This window comes from Zootoca vivipara, chromosome 3 (genome assembly GCF_965207765.1).
Source record: "Zootoca vivipara chromosome 3, rZooViv2.hap1.1, whole genome shotgun sequence".
Taxonomy (NCBI): Eukaryota; Metazoa; Chordata; class Lepidosauria; order Squamata; family Lacertidae; genus Zootoca; species Zootoca vivipara.
In genome coordinates, this window is record NC_142586.1 from 8,818,253 (window position 1) to 8,839,936 (window position 21,684).

Sequence of the window (21,684 nt, forward strand, 5' to 3'; positions counted from 1 at the left end):
AGCTTCTTAGCCTTTTTTCACTACCCCATTGTACTCTGAATCAGGATGTTAAAAACGTAGATATGGTGTCCTTCATTAATGATGGAACTGCAAAGCACTCTGTATCCAGTGTAAATATTTATCAGGATTATGAAGCAAAATATGGTGACTAACAAACCCTGACTACTACAGCCCTCAGTTTTTACTGGAAACATTAGTGCAGAAATATATAGTACAGGCTATCCTGTAACTAATTTTTGCATTCAAAGCAGCCACATTGGAATCATCAGGCAAGTTCAGAAATGGAAGGATCGTCAATACACATGTGGTGGCATCACAAACGGGCAAAAAATTACTGGGATATGATATATGAATTTCCCAAAACCCCTGAAGCATTTTTATTGGCTTTTATAGGTGATGAGCTACCAAAGGAAGCTCATAATCTGTTTTTATATGCAACAGCAACTGCAGGAATAGATTACGCAAAAAAATGGAAAGAAGAGGTCATCCCAACAAAAGATCAATGGCTGTACAAGTTGATAGAATTTTCAGAGCTTGCGACTATGACAGCTAAAATAAGAAATTTGGATGAGAGGAAAATAAAGGGTGAGTGGGAATATCTTAGTGAATATTTAAAAAGATGTGACATTAAAACTGTTTTGCAAATAGGGATGAATTTTTGAACAACAATTACTAAAAAGAGAAAAAGAAGAAAAAAGGATAGGAGTATAGTAGGGAGGAACTAAATGAGTTGCAGCCAAATCTTGAAAGCCTAGAATGCTGGTAAGGGATAAGTTGGGAAGTTTACATGGGAAAATGTGATACAAAAATACTGTATGAAGTATAAGGTGTAAATGGAAATGGAAAACTGTATAAACAATTATATAAAAAAAGGAATCATCTGGCCAGGACACGGACCTGTGTATAGTGCAGTGCTTGGCACTTTATTTGACAAACTGCCTGTTCAGCTTCAGTCAGTTAAAAAATTGATATCTATCACGTTGTGACTGCAGCATCTGTAGCTGCAGCATCTGTAGCAGTTGCAGCAGCTTCAGCAGTTTCAGCAGCTGCAGCAGCTTCAGCAGCTTCAGCAATGTAATTCGAATAGCAGGTTGGCGAGCAGGCACTAAAAAGATAAGGAAGGCTAAGCCCATAGACGTTCCTAAAAATGCGAGGGAACTGAAGGCCTTTTCCATACAAGGGTCCTGTGCAGCAATCGCAGACTTTAACGCTAAAATGTGGGGGGGGGGGAGAGAGGGAAAACATGTTATGCGTTCTTTACACTTAACCTACTGAGAAAAGAATGTACAGCAGGGCTGGCCAATGTGGGGCCACAACCCTAGCGCCTCTAGCCAGCATGGCAAACTGTCAAGGGTGATGGGAGTTGTAGTACAAAACGTGTGGCAGGCACCATGTTGTCTACCTATAGAGGCAGTGCTTGCGCTTGGAACCCATTAGAAATATTCTACTTTTATTAATAAGTAGCATTTAGATTGTGCCTATGGTCTTGAACATTCAGAAACACCGAGTAGCGCCCGCCAAGCATGCATGTGACGTCACACATGTTGCACGTGGCATGCATTATGACTGTGGCTTTCGGAGAGGCTGACCGGGCCTCCTCTCAATGCGACATTTGCCCACTAAGCCCCACCGGACCACGTGGAGTCTTCTGACTCTGCACTGCCCAGGGTGACATTCCGCCAAGTCTCCTCTGCCCCCTCAAGATTTGGGGGACTGAGCCCTGTCCTGGCAGACATTGTGGGGGGCTGTAGAGGCCTCATCCCCATGGAGTTGGCGCACCTGTTCAAGGCATTGCATGTACCTTACCCGCCCCCCACTTATCTTTATACAGGGGATGCCAACCTTTTTGGACCAGTGGCTGGTATTCTAGCCCAGGGCTGTGGGAATCCCCAAGGAAACCTTTTTGGTCACATAGTTATTGCAGAGGGTGGGGACTGACTGCTACTGCATCTAAAGTTTTCCTTAAAACCTGTGGTTGGTGATGGAGGTCCCCGCCTTACTTACTTGAGCAAGATCTCATGAATGTCCCTTGGGATTTTCCGATACACTTTCCAAAGGTTGTGTTTGGCAAAACAAAAGGCAGCCATGTCAGTGAGTCGTTGTGGCTCAAGGCGGCAGATTTCGTCCCAGAAGTAGGCGTGCAAGAAGTTGTTTTCCACCTTAAGGCAGCTCAGCTTGAGCTTCAGCAACCCGCAAGGCAAGACGTACAGTAGATTCCCTTCTACGTTCAGATATGTTAGGTTTCTAAACGATCACAGACCAAAAAACATCCCACACGTCACTTACATATGTCTCATCAACTTTACCAAGCAGTTGGCATCCCCAGCTGGTTCCAACATTCCTCTAAGTCCAACCAGTCCCTGACAATGGGTGTGTGAGTGAGGGTAAAACTAGCCTACTGTACGAAGGTAAAAAAAATCACATTTGTTGCTCTACCCACTTTTGATTCTGCCTCTGCTCACCACAGGAATGTGGCCCCCAGAGCTTTGCTCAGAATGGAATGTGGCCCACTGCAATAAGAGCTGGTACAAGAGTTTGTGCTTTGAAAATCTGATCAGGAAACCCCAGACAGTTGACACTAAAACAGTAGAAATCAGTTGGAGACTGAAATATATACCTGAGTTTTCCAATTTCATTAGGGATGAATTCAAGTTCATTGTAGGAAACATCAAGGCCCTGCAGATTGGGCAATGAAAATAACCTATAGAAAGAAAGCAAATACACACCACATCAAAGGCATATGAAACCCAGCACATCACTCACCTATTCAGCTGCTAGTGTGTGCTGAGTAATTCAGGAGGCCTAAAATTGCCACAGAGAGCCTCACCAAATCAAGAAACTACTTTGTGTGTCCTCCAATTTGTCACTATTGAAAAGATGGGTTGTTTTGCACACACAAAAAATGTGATAAAGATTATAGTTCCTAGGAATGGGCAGGGCTATTTTTTTTAAGTGGGGGAGAGGTAAATAAAAGCAAAGAGACTGTTGGCATCTCCAATAATTTTGTTATGGCGAAAGCTTTTGTGGACGGTTGTCTACTTCATCAAGTGCAAATAGACTCTAATGTAAGTGGTTACATGTGAAGAAGTGGACTTTAGTGTAGGAGATTTGCAGTCAAATGCGAGTTAGTATGTGAAGGGGTTAAGGACCACAGAGTTCTAAAATTACTGGAGTAGTCTCTGTGATGTCACAGAGTGCCCTAAGTGTACTGGTGTTTATGAATCACACCGTTGTATTTTTCAGGTGATTTTTGTGCTTTTGTAATATTAAAAGCACTACTACTGTACCCAGCTGGAAGAGTAGTCAGCAAATTGAAGGACATAACCAGTAATTTAATATTCTTCATTCGGCAGATATCTTCTGGGATGAATTTGATGGGGTTGTTTCGGAGCTTTAGCACTTCTAAGTGTTTAAGATAAAATACCTGTGGGATCAAAAAGAAAATTGAATGGGCAAATGTAATAAAATGAAGAAAACTGGGGACAAAGCCAAGACTGGGTGCTTGATCTTCCAAGTGGAGGGCAAAGGTGTTGAGAGACTTGAAGAGTGACTGGGGAACAAACAACTTAGGAGGAAAGATAAGTAACCTTGGGTTGCATGTCACAAATAAACTATGGTTCTTTGTGAACGCTCAGTATGCTGGTGCATGTTGATAAAATTGAAGGTGCATAGCTTCTCTCCTGCTGCTGCCAGAAAATGAGCCAAGATGGGATTAGAACCCTCTCAGATAGCTGCCATCTTCCGTCAAACCACCGCATAATGCATGGAGCCACGTCTTCCCAACTACTTGCATAAAAACAAGGCAGGATTTTGTTTGTTTGTTTGTTATGTCCCACAGTCACACTTACCTCTGTAGGAAAGAAGTACAGGTAGTTAAATGACAGGTTAAGGTACAGTAAAAAGCTGGCCAAAGGTGAGAGGTCTGGAAGTTGAAACAGAAAAAATGCCTACAGAGAAAACATAGAAAGGGGGGGGGAACCCACATGAGATTTATATTTTCTATAAATAACCTGCTGTAAGAAAGAACTACTTTCTTACAGCAGCAACAGGGAACAGGCTAATACATGACTATTTCTATCCCTGGAAATCGCTCCATACATTGGATGAAACAGTTTTGGAGGTATCTGCAGCATATTCGATTTGAAATAATATACACCTAAGCTTTAAAAGAAGGGGACGTGGGTGGCGCTGTGGTCTAAACCACAGAGCCTAGGGCTTCCGGATCGGAAGGTTGGCAGTTCGAATCCCCGCGATGGGCTGAGCTCCCGCTGTTCGGTCCCAACTCCTGCCCACCTAGCAGTTTGAAAGCACGTCAAGTGCAAGTAGATAAATAGGTACCGCTCTGGCGGGAAGGTAAACGGCGTTTCTGTGCACTGCTCTGGTTTTGCCAGAAGCGGCTTAGTCATGCTGGCCACATGACCTGGAAGCTGTCTGCGGACAAACGCCAGCTCCCTCGGCCTATAGAGCGAGATGAGCACTGCAACCCCAGAGTCGTCCGCGACTGGAGCCAATGGTCAGGAGTACCTTTACCTTTATGCTTTAAAAGATATGCTGGAATGCAGCCTGTGGATGTAGTACCTACCTGGGATTAGACCTTCCTGATCTGTGGAAACCATGTTCAAACTGACGATGTGATCATGCACATAAGACTACTCTCATAGGGCCAACCCTGTTACTGAATGTATTGAATGTAAAAGTGGTTTCAGAGATAAGACAGGCATCCATAGTCCCGCAAGCACTACTTTAATCAGTTTCTACGATTGGGATGGGGACCATTTAGCCCTCCAAATATTGTTGGACTACAGCTCCCTTCTTCCCTGAGCACTGATCTTTTTGGCAGGACTGATGGGATCTGGAGTTCGGCAACATCTGGACTGCACCAGGTCCCCCCCCCCGCTCTACAGACTTGGGAGTGCTGTGTGAACAGCACTTTTACTGTCAGTCTTTCTATAAAGAACAGGGTAAAGAAGTCTTACAAATCACTCTGTAGCTCTGTGTAGCCTATAAGAGAACTGTGGTGGTTTGTGGTTGATTGGGAAGTGTACCATAGAGCTCCCAAGGTGACCTTTGGCTTAACTTCTCTTGGACTGTTATCATTATAAAATGGAAATCCCACTGGAGGGCCCAGTAAGTGCCTCAGAGAAAAGACTGTCAAAGGCAACACAGCCATACTTTTAGGGAAATTACCTTAAGACTAAGCCCAGTTCTTCTATTCATTAGGCAAGAGAGTACTGCCATGTAAGCTGCTGACATCGATTCAGTCTCCTCCTCTTCTAGATTTAATTTCGGCTCGCTTCCCATACCGGAGATAAGTGTGTCATCATAATCCAGCTCAGGTTCATAATCCAGCTCAGTTTCTAGATCTGGAATAAATCTCGCTCCTGCATATGTGGTGGGAATGCAAAATGGTTAACCAATTTTAGTCCTGGATGTTTAATATCAAATATCACTGGACAAAACATGTTTCTGGCTCGTCTTTGGGTCTTTTCTCTTTAGTTAACGATGTCAACCCCTCCGTCATGTGCAAAAACATAGCCTTAATGTTACTAGTGGCTGCCAGATTAGTTATTGACCATTATTGAAAGTCTCCTTACACTTTAATGTGTGAGACATGGTTCAGCAATGTCTGAAACACCGCTTTGTCAAAACACTTGACCAGACACACACACGTGTGGTCTAAGGAAAGGCTAAATCTCAGAATTCTGATGCAGATTCGTTTACCTTCTTGGAACATATTGACAGGGAGTGATCTTCCCATAACCCTCTAGCTCAGGGGTCAGCAAGGTTTATCTTGCCTGGGCCGGATCAGTCCGGTGGAGATCCCTCTGTGAGCTGGATCGTGCACGCGCAGAATTTTTGGCATCTGCATCTGCGCAGACACGATTTTAGGTGCTGCGGAAGCGAGTCCCCATGCTGGACTGCGCTGGTTTAGCACAGCGTGCAAGCGGGCAGCTCGGTTCAGGGGCGGATCATGAGCCGGTCAAATGACCTCCGCGGACCGCTTCCGGCCCATGGGCCTTAGGTTGGTGACCCTGCTCTAGCTTCTCAATCTTCGTTATGGTTGGGGTATTTAAAAATCATCTGATATTCAGTGAATCAAGATTGTAATTTGGTATACAAATTCAATTGAAAAAAAGAGAATGCAATAAACATTGTGCAGGTTGTTAAGTGAGAAGGACAGTAGCATCTCTTTAAAGCAGCTGTTCTGGTAGGAGTACACATCCCATCACCATGGCCAATTGTCCAGGATGACTGGAATTGCACCCTAACAACATCTGGCTGCTGCTGCTTTAAGGTACCAACAAGGACAACAATTAAAATATAAATTGTGAACAATATAACAAGTATTAGATAGCATAAGAGATAACAAATGCTCCCCCCAAAATATTTCACATTATGTCATTTGCTCCTCCAGCTTTCAGTCATAGCATGTTACAGTCCTATATATAGCACAGATTAAATCATTTTGGGTGATATTCAACACTAGCCCTGCTGAGAGCAGATTCACTGAAGTTAATGGACATGTCTAACTTCCGTCCATTAATTTCAACAGGTCTACTCTGAATAGGACTTAGTTGAACCCAACTCTTCTCCTCTCATAATGGTCTTTGCCACTTCTTCACTTCAAGCTTTTTTTTCCTTAACCCACCCCTGATAACAGGCTGATCTCTTAGTAATCCAGCGCACAGTTTAGGAATGCCTGGGTCTGCCAAAAAGACTAGCTGACTGGGCTGACCAGCTTCTGTTTATGCTATCAGAAGTGTGACATTTGGTACTAATCAGCTGCAAAGCAATGTATGTGCTAACATCCCATTCATGAGATGTAGAAGTATGTACAGCATTGACTAAACGGTAAGGCATGTTTTGGGGTTCAGTCTCGATTAGACTTGTGCACTACTCCATCATGTCCTCAATGCTTGGTTCTGCCACTGTCAGTCTATTGGGGCGGAGGATCTGAAGCAGGGAGCCTGCTCTACATATGAGACTCCCTGCAGGATTTATAGCAGATCTTCCACTTCAACAAGTGGGGCACAGCAGCACCAGGCAAGGGAAAAGTGGCCAAGGTGTGATTTCCTAATCATGTGAGAGACTGAATTAGAGATGCACAAATTCTGGGCATTTTGAAGCCATTGTTCTCACCCTGGGTTTCCCCTCAGGGGAAAAACATGTGGAAATTTGGAAAGGAACTGAAATATATGGAAAACTTACTTTCTTACCAAACCTCATTATTTTCTGCTTTAGCGACATAAAGCTCATGATTTATTTCATTAATACAATTGTGTATGCTACATTTTATGAAATAAATATGCATAGCGTAAGGTGACGAGTATGGTTGTGGATGCCCGGGCTTAGTAGAAAAAAAGTATTGTGTCTTTACAGAGGGCTTGTGATGGAAAGTTTACTTCCCTACTAATTGGATTGCCCAGAATATTCACCCCCAAATTAAATATCTGCATCTCACATTACTGAAGAATGCAAGGGCACACAGCATATATTTGAAAGTAGCTTATTTGCTAGATGGCATATAACTCTGTCTTGTTTGCAGCAGCTGCCGCAACCTTTAATAAAATGCTTGTAGATTCTGAACTAGTGAATTGTCATGATGTTTAAAATTTGATTAAGACAGCTCACTGATCACTTCTATCATCGACTGTTTCCAGTAAAGCTTGTTTATTACCTTATTTTATATCTGTGTGTGTGCTACATCAAGGCTTTCAGGTGAATATCAGTAACAGTTCTTTTTAAAGGAGACACACACAGAGAGAGTATATATATATATGGTTTCTACCTGCATAAGTCACTCTTTTCTTTTTTTTCCTGTCTTTTTCGTCCTCAATGAGCGATTCTTTTTCTTCTGCAGGGAGAGCCAGTCTGTCCGCCAGTCTCTCCTCCAGTAACCTTTCTGAAAAACATCATGAGTCAAGTTAGAGTGGATTCTGTTTATATGGAGATAAATATCTTCAGATCTTCCCTTGCAAAACAGCAATGTCTCTTGGGATGTGTGTGTTGTTGGTTGTGGTTTAGGCTTTTAAAACACTTGGGGGTGGACTTCAGTGTTGCACTATTACAAATGTTCTGTCTGGTTGCCACATGGAGTGATCCCCCCCTACCACATGCTGTACTGGGGTTTATCTTTAGGAAGCTTGAGGGGAGGGGGGGCAAAGTCCATTATGGGGCAAGGGGAAGCCCTTGTCCAAGGTTTCTGCTAATGGGAGTTCCTAAGCTGAATCCCATATCCTCCAACATTCCTCCAATGAAAACAGGGACATCCTGTTCCATTATTATTATTATTATTATTATTATTACGCCACCCATTAAACCAGAGGTCAGCAAACTAAGGTCCGCAGGCCAGATACAGCCTGTGGGGATTGTTTAAGTGGCCCCGAGCCCCCCCCCCGAGCCCTGCGCTAAACCAGCACGGCTTGGGGACTCACTTCTGCGGCACTGGCGGGGCTTCCTATTGGCTGCAGGAAGCTCCTATATAGCTGCAAATATAATGTTTTACTGTAAGTGCATTTTAAGTGCATTATACAAATGTGACACTAGATGGCGCAGAAGAGCTAATGGCAAATTCCATATATATATATAATGTGGTTTGTTTGTTTTAAAAGCATTTCCACAGCATTTTTATATCTGTGTAAAGGTAAAGGGACCCCTGACCATTAGGTCCAGTCGTGACTGACTCTGGGGTTGTGGCGCTCATCTCACATTATTGGCCGAGGGAGCCGGCATACAGCTTCCAGGTCATGTGGCCAGCATGACAAATCCGCTTCTGGAGAACCAGAGCAGCGCACAGAAATGCCGTTTACCTTCCCACTGTAGCGGTACCTATTTATCTTCTTGCACTTTTACGTGTTTTCGAACTGGTAGGTTGGCAGGAGCTGGGACCGAGGCACGGGAGCTCACCCCATCGCAGGGATTCAAACCGCCGACCTTCTGATCGGCAAGCCCTAGGCTCTGTGGTTTAACTCTGTGTAGATCCAGCCTAATATTACATTGGCTGTTTGCAGAGAATCCTCAGAGCACTAATACATTTACTGTACTTCAGTGGAACAGTTGCTACAAGAACTCAGACACCCTTATTATCTATTATTTTTGGTATTATTATTAATTAGATTTATATACTGCCCATCATCATAAGAGCTCAAGGATATAAGAATAAAATACAGGATAAAAAGAAGTAAATAAGTAAATCAAACCAAGAAAACAATAACCCCCTCCCTTCATACTGATTCCCACCCCTACTTTCCTTACATCCTTCTGTTCCACCAAACTTGATACAGACTTGCTACTAGGTCTCCCCGTCCCCACAGACTCTGATTCCAATGTCTCTTAATTTTTTTTCTTCCATTAGCACCTTAGAGACCAACTAAGTTTGTTATTAGGGGGACGCGGGTGGCGCTGTGGTCTAAACCACAGAGCCTAGGGCTTGCCGATCAGAAGGTCGGCGGTTCGAATCCCCGCGATGTGGTGAGCTCCCATTGTTCTGTCCCTGCTCCTGCCAACCTAGCAGTTTGAAAGCACGTCCAAGTGCAAGTAGATAAATAGGTACCGCTTCAGTGGGAAGGTAAACGGCGTTTCCATGCGCTGCTCTGGTTTTGCCAGAAGCGGTTTAGTCATGCTGGCCACATGACTCGGAAAAACTGTCTGTGGACAAACGCCGGATCCCTTGGCTATAGAGCGAAATGCAGGGCCGTCTCGAACAGTTCGCGCGCCCTGGTGCAGAGGGGCGGAGATCGCTCCGGCGCCCTGCCTGCCTGCCCGGCGCCCTGGTTCACCGCGCCACCGGGGGTCTACCTAGAGCCAGCCCTGGTAAAATGAGCACCACAACCCCAGAATCGTCTGCGACTGGACCTAATGGTCAGGGGCCCCTTTACCTTTACCTTTAAGTTTATTATTGGTATGAGCTTTCGTGTGCATGCACACTTCTTCAGATACGTGTGCATGCACATGAAAGCTCATACCAATAACAAACTTAGTTGGTCTCTAAGGTGCTAGTGGAAGGAATATTTTTATTTTGTTTCAACTACGGCAGACCAACACGGCTACCTACCTGTATCTAATTTTTTTGTTCCTTTCCTATTTGCTATAAGTGTGAGCTCCCCCCTTTCTTTCGATGCTACCTTAAAGGGCAGCACCCTCTTATCTCTACCCCCTTCAACAGCTCATTTTCCAAGCAGGACAGAATGCGTCCTGACAATTTATCTTCTCCTCTTTGCTCTCTGGCTGCTCTCAGTTCTCTTTCCAATTCCCCATCAAGCAGATTTATGGGTCACATGGGGACAGGAGAAGAGGTGGGGAAGTTCCACTGTGCAGCTAAAAGTCCTGGCATGCCTTCTGTTCCGCATTTCTGCTTTATCTCTGCACACTTTGAGGAGAGGCATGACCTCCAACCTGGCCTGGTTTATTGCTGGTGGAGGTTCTTCCAAGGGTTTTCAGAGGTGTGAAACTATCTCTGCTTCCTTTTCACAACTGATTTACATCACCGATCCTAAAATAAAGTTTTCTCCTGGCACGTTACACCATTCTTTTACGAAAGTGCATGCTATAGTCGCAAAAAATGTTGATTTACAATTAAACAGACCTCATACAACCTATGATTACTTTAAGATGTTCGCTTTTGGGCCATTCCAAGAGAGTCACATTTTTAACCTAATGGGATTTACTTTCCAGCCTCCCTAGGACTGCACTGTAAGAAATCTCCACATAGAAGATTTCTTACACACCTAATTGATTAGAGTTAGCCGTGTTGGTCTGCCGTAGTCGAAACAAAATAAAAATATTCCTTCCAGTAGCACCTTAGAGACCAACTAAGTTTGTCATTGATATGAGCTTTCGTGTGCATGAAGAAGTGTGCATGCACACGAAAGCTCATACCAATGACAAACTTAGTTGGTATCTAAGGTGCTACTGGAATGATTTTTTTTTTAAAAAAAAAAAAATCTAATTGATTAGAATTTTCATTACTACAACAAGCTTGTATCGTTCATTACCATGCAGAAAAACAGCAGAGATTTGTGCTAAAATGAAGTCTGAATGGTGTGTGGGAAAGATTTAAACAGGGGGAAAATATACAGTACTGTATGTATAGGAAGACTAAGTGGGAGATTTGAAGACCCTGAAAGCCCTGATCAAATCCAACATAAGTGTGAACATGTGCAGAGTTTTCTTTTTCACTTTAAAAGAAATATCAATTCTGACATTCTCTTTGAGTAAAATTCAGTGTTGCCAATCAAATTTTCAGCTACCGGTATGCAATGGAGAACAGAAACAGACATTTGGGCATTAATTGAAAACAGCAAAGAAAGAATATGCAGAAATACAGTGTGTGAAACAAGCCAGAATTCATAAAACTGTAGCATACAGTACTGTACCTAATTCCATTTGTCTCTCAGATTTTCTTGGTGGTTCAGGAAGAGGCAGATCTTCATTTGAAAACAGTATAGTATGGACTTCACTTGGGCCTCTCGTTTCCCTAGCAATCAGCTCACTCGTGAGTACTTCATAGTTAAGGCGAGAAATAATTGGCCTTGTAGTTTCAATGTCCAAGCATTTTACTTGAATAGTAGCGACTATAGCCGGACCTTTCAGTACAAAATCTCTTTGTAAAAGCAGCCGGTAATCTCTTAGAAATGGCATTTGCATCCTTAAAGGTACACGGCGTTTATGCAATGGGAAACTAGGAGGACCACTAGGGTATGAAGGAATATCAAAGGTTCTCTCAATATTAGCTGGAACTTGGATTTCAGAACCAAAGTCTGGAAAACTCGAAGAAATTGCTTGGCTCTTCTCAGGTAAATGAAGCTGGCCATAATCAGTGCCATGTTTTCCTCTGAATTTTGTATCTTCCTCACAAGCACCTATAATGAAATATGACATTTATACACAAAAAGAAGAGTCGGGCTATTTAAAGTGCAAACTAATGTTTCCTAAATAGAATTAACTCAGCCTTGGTTGTGGAGAGTGAATTTTGCTTCCTTATTAAACACAGAAAAAAACAATAAATTGCAATGCCTTTTGAAGAAATGAAAAGAAGGGCTGGCCCAAGACATTTTGCTGCCTGAGGCAAACCAGAAAATGATACCCTCTGGGTGCTGGGTTAAAGAGTAGATAGGGAATATCAGGCTCAGGGACCAAATGCAACCCTTTAGGCCTCTTTCAGGGTTCAAGCTACTCTCTTCAGTCCTGCTTTTATACCCTCCAACAACCGGCTGATCCAAATTGGGGCACTTAGGTTTTTTGGTCCCAAGCTGTCACGGGAGCCAGCAGGCTTGGGACCAGAAAACAAACATATCTGTTTTTGTCCAGCGCTCTGGCATGAGACCAAAAAATGAGCCCTCTTGGGTTCATTGCTCTGGCAGGAGCCCGCTAACTTGCACCAGAGTGCTGCTGAACCCAAAAAATGGGACCTTCCAGCCATTCCAGGGATGGCTTCTGTAATTCCGGGATGTCCCACTTGAATCGGGACAGTTGAGCGGTATGTGCTTTGTGCCTTCCTTGAATATTTTTGGGGAGAAGGCACTGTAGTGGTGGGAGAACTCTTCTCCGACACCCCTCCCTCCATACTAAGGAATAAGCCACACTGATCACAGAGGACTAATTATTAGCATAGATGCCTAGGAGAGCACTGCCCAAGTTTCAAGTTGTAAGTCATTGACTAGACCATGATTAATCAATGTTATGCCCAATCCCAGATTACCCATTGTGCCACATTACCTTTATGGCCTTTTCTGCTTGGTCCTGTCCGTTCAGTCTTCCCCTTTGGGGACAAAGGTCTCCGAAGCAGCTTAGGTCCAGACATGGACCTGGATTTATAATCCTGTTGTAAAACTGCGTGAGAAACATGAGTGTACTTTGTTCTTAAAAATGAGAACGCAGAGACTCAGAAGCTTAGTTTTCTTCAAACATTCTGTACTCAGGACTCAGTACCGCTCCAAATTTTCTTCCTTATAGGACACGTCCACAACTTTCAACCTAGCACCAAATTATAGTAATTATTTTTTTTTTAAAAAAAACTTAGCATCAGCTATCTGCTATGCACTCTTTGACGCAGCTGCATCCACATCCCTGCGGCGCTTACACAGAAAATTTGGGGTGAAACTTTAGATTGGTTTAAAATAATTGATTTTCCACCCCCACCCCCTTCTCTCTGTGTGAGAGAATGTAAAATCATCAAACATTAGAGTTGGAAGGGACCCGGCCCACAGCCGCCCCTGAGTGGACTTGAACTTCTGGTTAACAGCCAGATGTGCCACTGGTGTTTTCATTCCTCCACCCTGAACTGACAGGATATGTCCCCCAATTTCATTCTCCCAGTGTGAACAACCAGTCTATCCTTTGGAAGTAACCCCAGTGCATGCAGCATGGATGTTACATTGACAAATACATTGTTCAATGCTTTGAACTGCAGCTGCAAACTTGTTGACTTCTTTTTTTAAAAAGAATCCTTGGAGCAGTTGCACGTCTCATTGTAGGCGTGTGAGTTACATAAATGGGAAGAGTTGGGGCCTGGTGAGTACTTAATGTTGCTAACTCCTATAGTTATAATTCGTGGGTTGCCATCTGATTTTATTCTGATCTTAATTTGATTTTAAGCTGTATTTTACTCCATTGTTTGATTTTGTGTTTTTAATGTATTGCGTGTTGTTATGTTAGCTGCCCTGAGCCTGGTCCTGGCCGGGGACGGCTGGGTATAAATAAAAATTACTACTACTACTAATACTACTACTACTGTTTTTTTTTAAAAAAAATATTTTTATTAATTTTCCAATTAAAACCAATTATATCACATTATATCACATTCATTATTTCAAATTATACACATATATATATCAATCAAACCGAATGTTATGCCAAATCGTCTAGAGAATTTTTTATTTGGGTTCCCATGCTTCAAGAAATTGGGGATTCCTCGCAACCGTCCACTGCCGTCTTTTTTCTAAAGTTCAAATCGTCCTCCAAGTTCATAATAATCCAGATCTTCCCCTTACAGTCACATAGATGTTTTCCACTTTCAACCGATTGTTTCCCAGCTGCTGAGATAAATATCAAACAAGGTTTCACAAATGTTCTTTCTCCTGTGTGGGTTAATCAGACCAGCCTCCCCATAAATCTTCTTAGTCTGGAGCTCCCTGTTGCGTCGAAGCAGCGCCATCTTAAAAAACTCAAATCACTTTCGTTTTCTCTCATAGCCATGAAGATTAACAATCTTTATGAAATTTACACTTTTCCAGGCAGAAGACCCAAACATCAAACCATAAACTCTTGGTAAATTAATGGATCTCCTTGCCCTATAGCTGAACTTAGCTTCAGGTCGCTGCTCCAATTCAAAGTGCGTCACAGCTCATAAATCCTCCGAACGCGTCCAGGACTCCTTCCGTCCGACTAGGGGGGGGGGCTTTTCTCATCGGCAACTCCACATCTTTAAAAAATATGCTCAGTAACAACAGTTTATAAAGTTCAACTCACACAGTCTTTTGCTTCTCTTTCACTCCAAACAAGCCAGGACATCGCGTCTGGGAAGGTACGAAGTAACTCATATGAAGAAAAATAAAAAAAAACTCAATTCCCTTATCGCTCCGTCCCCATCAATCCTTCTTCCAGATGATATACAGCCTTTGACTCCTCTCCCTCAGCAGCATAAATTTCTCAGCAGTAAACAGCACTTCTTCCCCTCCTTCTGAAGTATGTCCATAGTTTTAAGCCTAATTATCTTCTTTAACCATGGAAATACCCGCCATGCAGATTAGCGTCCAGGAGTCCTGGCCCTCGTAAGTGCTTTTCAGCCCAAGCTCCCCCCACTCCATAAACAGTCGGAGTGGGTCTGGGGGCATCGCGGGCCAGCGGCCCCTCTCCGTAACCCCCGGAGAGGGTAGGGGGTTGCCATTTACTCCCCTAGCAACCGCCAAATTCCTTACGAAGGTCAGAGGGATGGAAAACAGGTCCGCCATTCCTGCCGGCGGAAACCGGAACCTAATACTACTACTACTGCAGTGTCAGTATGAGGCAGTCAAATTCTTCCAGAGTAGAGGTACCCTTTTTGCCACGGCTTAATTTCTGTTCATAAAAAGAGGGGAGGGAAGAGGGCGGGAGCTTTTCTGTCTGCAAACTACTCCATCCCATCTGGAAGCCCCTTCCACAACTACTGATATGTAGGGGCTCTCCATACTGCACATTATATATCCTTAGCTCCCAGAGTTCAGGATGAATTAATGGAACAAAGGACGTAATTTGAAAATGAAATGGGCTGATTGTCACAGCTGGTCCTTCTGCGGCTTGTGTTTGCAATGCAGGTTTTGCAGTGAGAAGATTGTAATGTTTGCATATTTTTGGAGACGACTCTAGATTCCCTATTGCTCAAATTAGCAGCTCATCACAGATGCTAAGTGCAGGTTAGCTTTTATATATCCACCTATTTCAGAGCACATACCCATCCGAATAAAATCCATTCAAGTTTTGAGGCAGTTCTGCTGAGAAACACTTCTGTACATCTGTACATTTGGATATGCCTAGTAGGTTCATTATGTTTAGTGTGTCTCTGTAAAACAGCGATATATAACCTGCGGTTCTTCAGCTGCTAATGGACTTCAACTCCCAGCAGCCTCAGCAAGCATAACCAGTGGCCAGAGATTAGGTAGTCCAATGGCATCTGAAAGGCCATAAGTTCACCATTCAGGCTCTGTAAAGGCTACTTGGCAGGCTGATATTCCGAATAATCAATTTGGTTACAAATTTTCATTTTTTTAATTGTGCATGGTAGTCAATCAATGTGTCAGTCAACTCATGATAATTTGTCCTAAGTTTATATTGTGCATCAGCCTACAGCTGGCAGAAAACTGCCTCATAATGCTACCTTGCCTTAGGAAGCCTGTACAACTAGTCCATAGCTGCCAAGTTTTCCCTTTTCTCGCGAGGAAGCCTATTCAGCATAAGGGAAAATCCCTTAAAAAAAGGGATAACTTGGCAGCTATGAACTAGTCTGTTTCAAGCTTTTCCAACTGTAAGATAGTAACTTACACAGCTGCTCATGTAATTAATAACTTGTTAATGACCTCTCAGCTGCCATTTATATTTTTCCTATGATGGCCAAGACATAGATGTTTTGCTGGACTCACTGGACCTGTCAGAGATACCACCTGAGGAAGGTCGCTTGGCATCCTTGGAGACGAGTCCTAACAAACATGGTGGGAGCTGCCTTCTGATTGGCTAGAGAATGACCATTCCATTCTACAAAGGACTACAAGGGGAGGGAACAATACGATTGAGGGAGGAACCATCCTCTGCTGAGGAATGGTTTGCCACTACATGTAAGAGATGGCACAGCTGGGGTTCATTAGCAGTCAAGAGATCTGACGGGGCCACTGGCTCAAACTCTGACAACCTGTGGTACAGAGAAGGCAAGATACAGAGAATGAGGGACTGGGTAAGCGAAGCCAACAGCCAGTACAATTTGTAGGAGTGACAAACTATGGCAGAGGGGAGCATGTTTCTCACAAGAAGCCACAGCCTTCCATAGTAAGCACAACTGCCACTGGCCTTTAACAAAATAAATAAATAAATTGCCATCTGGTGTAGAAAACTGAACTTACAGTCGGGAAAAATTGAACTTTTTGGCAGGTTTGTCCAACCCTACTGGTGAAGGTGCGGCAGAGCTCAATTCTTCCTTTGTGTCTGCTATAGAAATGCAGTGGTTTGCTGCAGGAGGACAGAATACGCTATCCCTTCTCTGCCAACCGCTCCCGCCGCTCCCAGGGTAGTAGTTTTTGTGGGTTCATTTACAAGGCTGGATGATAACATAGTTTTAAATATCACTTCTGAAAAACTTCAATCTGGTTCGCGTCTCATGAGTTTATTCCTTAAGTATTTAAAGAAACTTGCATTTATTCCAACAAATTAGCCGGACTGAAAGCTCATTCCCATTCCAGAGGGACAGCAGCCAACACAATAGCAGCTAGAGTGAAACTTCAGCTTCAAAGTTCCCTTACTCATATGCTTTAACCCAACATAACATTTGAACAAGGCTAATTGCATTTATTTATACCCAGCCTCTCCCACACCCTGAGATCTATCTTCCTTCTTCATTTCAGTCTGGGAATGAATCATGCATGACAGGAGTGTGTGTGTGTGTGTGTGTGTGTGTGTGTGTGTGTGTGTAAATAAATGCACAGCCAAGTTTAGCAGTACAAATATTATGTTCCACATGCAGTAAGGGGACTCAGGACAGTAGAGGGTGTGTATGAGCCAGATACTCAAACTACATGTTACTTTAAATGCATTTTAAAATCCCATTTTCCAAAACCGTCACAGTGGTCCTAATCCAAACACACAACTTTACCTGCTGAAAATTAACACACACACATGGGCGTAGCCAAGTGGGGAGGCAGCGAGGGGCAGCCCCAATAAATAAAAACCAATAAAAATGCATAGCTAACTGAGGTTCTGTCCCCCCAAAAAGAAATCCTGGCTACTCCCACACACGCACTGCTGTTTGCTGTTATTAGCATCTTTCAGAGCAAATAACTTGCTAGCGTGATTTTCAGCTGGAGACCAGCCTGGTGCAAAAAGGTTAAACTTCTCCTCTGCCCCGCTTGATTTCACTGCATTTTGGGCAGGGTGTGGTGCCAGGCTGCTTTAAGTTGTACCAAAAAAAAAGTGCGGAATCCCGAGCACAGAACTGAAAGACGTATTTATAGTAAATGGGTGGCTCGATCCTCCCTCCTGCTGCTTATTCCATGAATCTGATCTATCAAGGCCAGGATGGACATCTTAGGATGGACATCAGCATAGGAATCCAGGTTGTAAACCCAACCCATCAGCAAGTACAACCCTTGTGCCGGATACATGCAGTTTTGTTAATTCTGGCATAAGCGCAAAGTTTGCCGCTGTCATTTTTAGGTTTATTAGTGGTTAGGTCTTAAAGAGAAGCAGGTGCTCTTCTCAGCTCCACCGTGTATAACGAACAAACAAGGCCTGAGTTCTACACGCTGCTTTCCCTTTCCCTCGTTCATATCTGTGAAAGAGCAACCAGGTCACATTAATTGACAGCACACCCTCCAACATCCTCAGGTGAAAATAGGGACATTTCTCACTCCCCTGCAACTGACCCTTCTCAACCCCCCCATTTTTGTCGTTCAGGTTACTGTGGCTACAATGCCTATTTATTTACTTACTTGGGAGAAAGTACACACATATAGGATTGTACTGCTGGTGTATTTGGGTAGAAAATACTGTACTTTTCCGTGTATAAGACTAGGGTTTTTTCTTTAAAAATTAGCTTTAAAATTTGCCCTCATCTTATACATGGGTATGCACAGAGGGGTTCGGCGACTGGTTGCAGCCGCGAGCTGGAGATTTTCAGCGGCGATAGGGCAGGTGATTGGTGGCTGTGTGAAGGGCTGTTTGTGATTGGCTGGCTCTGTGGCAATACCGCGGTTGATTGACGGCTGCAGGTGAGTGATTTTTGACAACCCCCCCTCAAAAAAAATCTCAAAAATTGTGGGCAATCCCCTCCAAAAAAATCTCAACAACTTTTGACCATCTCCCCCCATTTTCTTAAACCGAGTCCCCAAAAATAGGGGGCGTCTTATACATGGGGGCATCTTATAGATGGAAAACTACAGTAATTTATTTTGACCTAATAATTAAAAGTGGTGAATGCTTGGCACAACCCTAAGTTCACATAGGCTCCAAGCATGATTTGTTTTGTCCATAGAAAACAGCTGAGTTGGTGGCCTAAAACAATATTATAAAGTCTTTATTGTCAGACTACAGTCTCCATTCAAGCTTAAAAATAGACTTTTCTGTTTTTTTATATAAAATACCTGCTTTACTTTAGGTCTTACGACCTTTATCAAGGACGAAGAAAAGATGTAGAAACATAAGAAATATTATAAACATTACATGTCACTACAATTTTTTTTTGCATATCACAGATATGACAACCCTCCAAACAAACACTGAGCTTGTTAATTATAGTATATCCCAACACTGTAAAATAACCTAGTACTGTTCAACCATGCATTAAAACACTTAAGAGGAAGAACTAATTCTATTAGATGCTATCCCAAAAAACTATGAGGCCGTATTATTTAAATACAGTACTACAAAATGATATGCTATATTCACTTTCCTGTTCTTCACAGTCAGTATCCCATCTCCACTTCCCCAAAGTACATGACCCCATTCAAAACCTACCAAAAATATCTGTAACAATTTTTTAAAAATGGTTTCTGCACCGCAAACAAAATATGAATAAATAGGTTCAATTAACACTTGAGAAAGTACAAATAAGACTCTTGTGGCACATGAAAGACTAACGGCACAATCCTAACCATATCTACTTAGAAAAGTAAGCCCCGTTGAATTAGGTGGGGCTTACTCACAGGTAAGTAGGGTTAGGAGGACTGCAGCTTAATAGATTTCTTACAGCAATATATTAGCTTTTGTAGACTAGAGGTCCATCAGATGCATGAAGTGTGTTCTTAGTTGGCAGAATTATACATGCATATAAATATATAAATATAATTTTTTATTTTTTTTGTTAATTGTTCAAAAATTCAAATGTAAACAGTGATGCTAAAAGGCATTGAAATGCAAGAGATGCAGTCTGTAACATTTGAGAAACTGAGCATGTTCCATTCAGTGTTTAGCTAAACTAGTGGCTGGGGGCTTAACGAAGCCCATAATAAAGTAAAAATTACATTCAAAACATATCTCAACTGTACTGAGAATAGACAGCTAATAACAGACCCTCCAAGTGTCCCTATTTTCCAGGGACATTCCTGGATTTACAGGAGCTGTCTTGGTTTCTGATTTGATCCCAGAATGTCCTGCTTTGCCTTAGGATGTCCCTATTTTTATCGGGGAAATGTTGGTGGGTATGGAGTTATCTGACCCCCAAGCCATCTGAAGGCAGCCCTGTATAGGGAAGTTTTTTAATGTTTATATTTTTTAATGTTTTTATATACTGTATGTTGGAACCCGCCCAGAGTGGCTGGGGCAACCTAGTGAAATGGGAGGGTATAAATAGTAAAATGATGATGATGGAATAGGACGTTGCTATTTTTATTGGGCAAATGTTGGTGGGTATGTAAGAATTATTATAGAAAGGTTAAACTAGAAGATCAGGGCCAGGTTTCCTTACTCCCTCTTATACTCAATAGCAATCCACATATACCTGTATTAGCATCTTGGCAAAGCTCAACTTCCAGGACACAGCAAGAGAGGCAAGTGCAGTTAGCTGTTGGGAGCTAGAAAATGTGTTGCACTGCTCTCTTTTCTTGGACCATAACAGCAGCCAGACCTATTTCTCCCTCGCCAACAACTGACCCTCCTCGATCCTCCAGTAAATAAAATTTAGAAAGGGGCAAGATTAGGTGCAGATGCACAAAGTTGTTGCTTTTTATTTAAAAAAATCAACACTCCTTGTGCGCTGCTCTGCTCTCCCTTTCTTCCCACCCAGAGGGGCCCTGCCCTCGGCTTGCCCCTCAGAGCTGGTGAGACATGAGACTGGGCAGCCTCTCCTCCTCCTTGCCCACTCGCCAGCAGCCGCTACAAGCTGCCGACAGCAGCGGCCATGGAGAGGCAACGGAATGCTCCCTTGCCAACACTGCTTGGGACAAGTGCCGGCTCCTCCTGCTCTTGGAGCTTGGCAACAGCAGCACTGGCAAAGGAAATCGGGACATTCCCGGAACAAATCAGAAGCTGGGATGGCTTTCGTAATTCTGGGAATGTCCGTGGAAAATCAGGACATTTGGAGGGTATGCTGTTGCGTCCCATCCCCTTGCACAGTAACCTCCCCCTCCAAAAACCCCTCACCCTTTCCTTAAACTGTAAGTTTTTCCCTACCCCAGGAAGAAAATCTACCAGCAACCTGTTTAAAAGCAAAACATGTCCCAAAATCCTTCCACTTAAAAGAATACATTTATTAAGCTTTTGCGGTGATCAGGGGAAAGCCCCCTTTGCCGTGACACCCAAATTTTGGAATATCCCCCCCCCCCAAGGAGACTGTACCCTATTCTGATGTCCTTTTGGGGTCAAGTGAAAACCTTTATATTTATCCAGACTGCCGTGTTACATTTTTGATGCTGGAGTTTTAGCCTATACATGCTGACGTGGGACAAGGGGGATCAGATGCAAAACACACCTGGGCTGCCGTTGTTTAAAAGAGGTAATTTCAGCAGGCTTGGCTTGCAAGCCACACCCACTAAAATTCCCTCTTCTATACCGTTATTAAAGGCGCTGTCCTTTTTTGCATCTCTTCCCTTCACCTTCTGCTGCTGTTTTGTTTTCTAAAAACCATAAGCTGCTCTGGAATTCCTGGGGACTGAAGAGCAGGTTGCAAGTATTTATCATCATTAAGCAACCATCCAACCTACAGCCTGCAGTGGGAAGCTCCCACCCCATCCCCCATCACGCACCCTCATGCTGTTTCCATGTGCATGCTGACCACAATGCAAAGGACTCTGTGAATGCCCCCAGAGCTCTAAAACACTCCATTGACTTAACAGGTTCCATGCCGAAGCTTAAAGGGGTGTGCATAACTATGCAGAACACGAAGTTCCCGGAGATTCTGCCGCTGCTCGTTCTAAAGTGAGTCGAACGGACTGTGCCTCCTACCTAGGGGCTGCCAGCTGGTCTGGAAAAATAAAAACAAGGAAACAAAACTGATATGCAGGCCTTGGC

General features: G+C 43.3%; 1 protein-coding gene across 1 annotated transcript; it reads right to left on the reverse strand.

The window, feature by feature from the left end:
• Positions 1-583: 583 nt before the first annotated feature.
• Positions 584-16,307, reverse strand: LRRC63 (leucine rich repeat containing 63). The gene is made up of 10 exons (XM_088665532.1): positions 16,083-16,307; positions 12,718-12,832; positions 11,376-11,861; positions 7,790-7,903; positions 5,188-5,381; positions 3,849-3,947; positions 3,288-3,424; positions 2,618-2,701; positions 2,005-2,244; positions 584-1,210 (listed from the first exon to the last, which is right to left on the reverse strand). Exons 1-10 carry the CDS (start codon positions 16,155-16,157, stop codon positions 976-978), a joined length of 1,779 nt encoding a protein of 592 aa, XP_088521658.1. The 5' UTR covers positions 16,158-16,307; the 3' UTR covers positions 584-975.
• Positions 16,308-21,684: the final 5,377 nt, after the last annotated feature.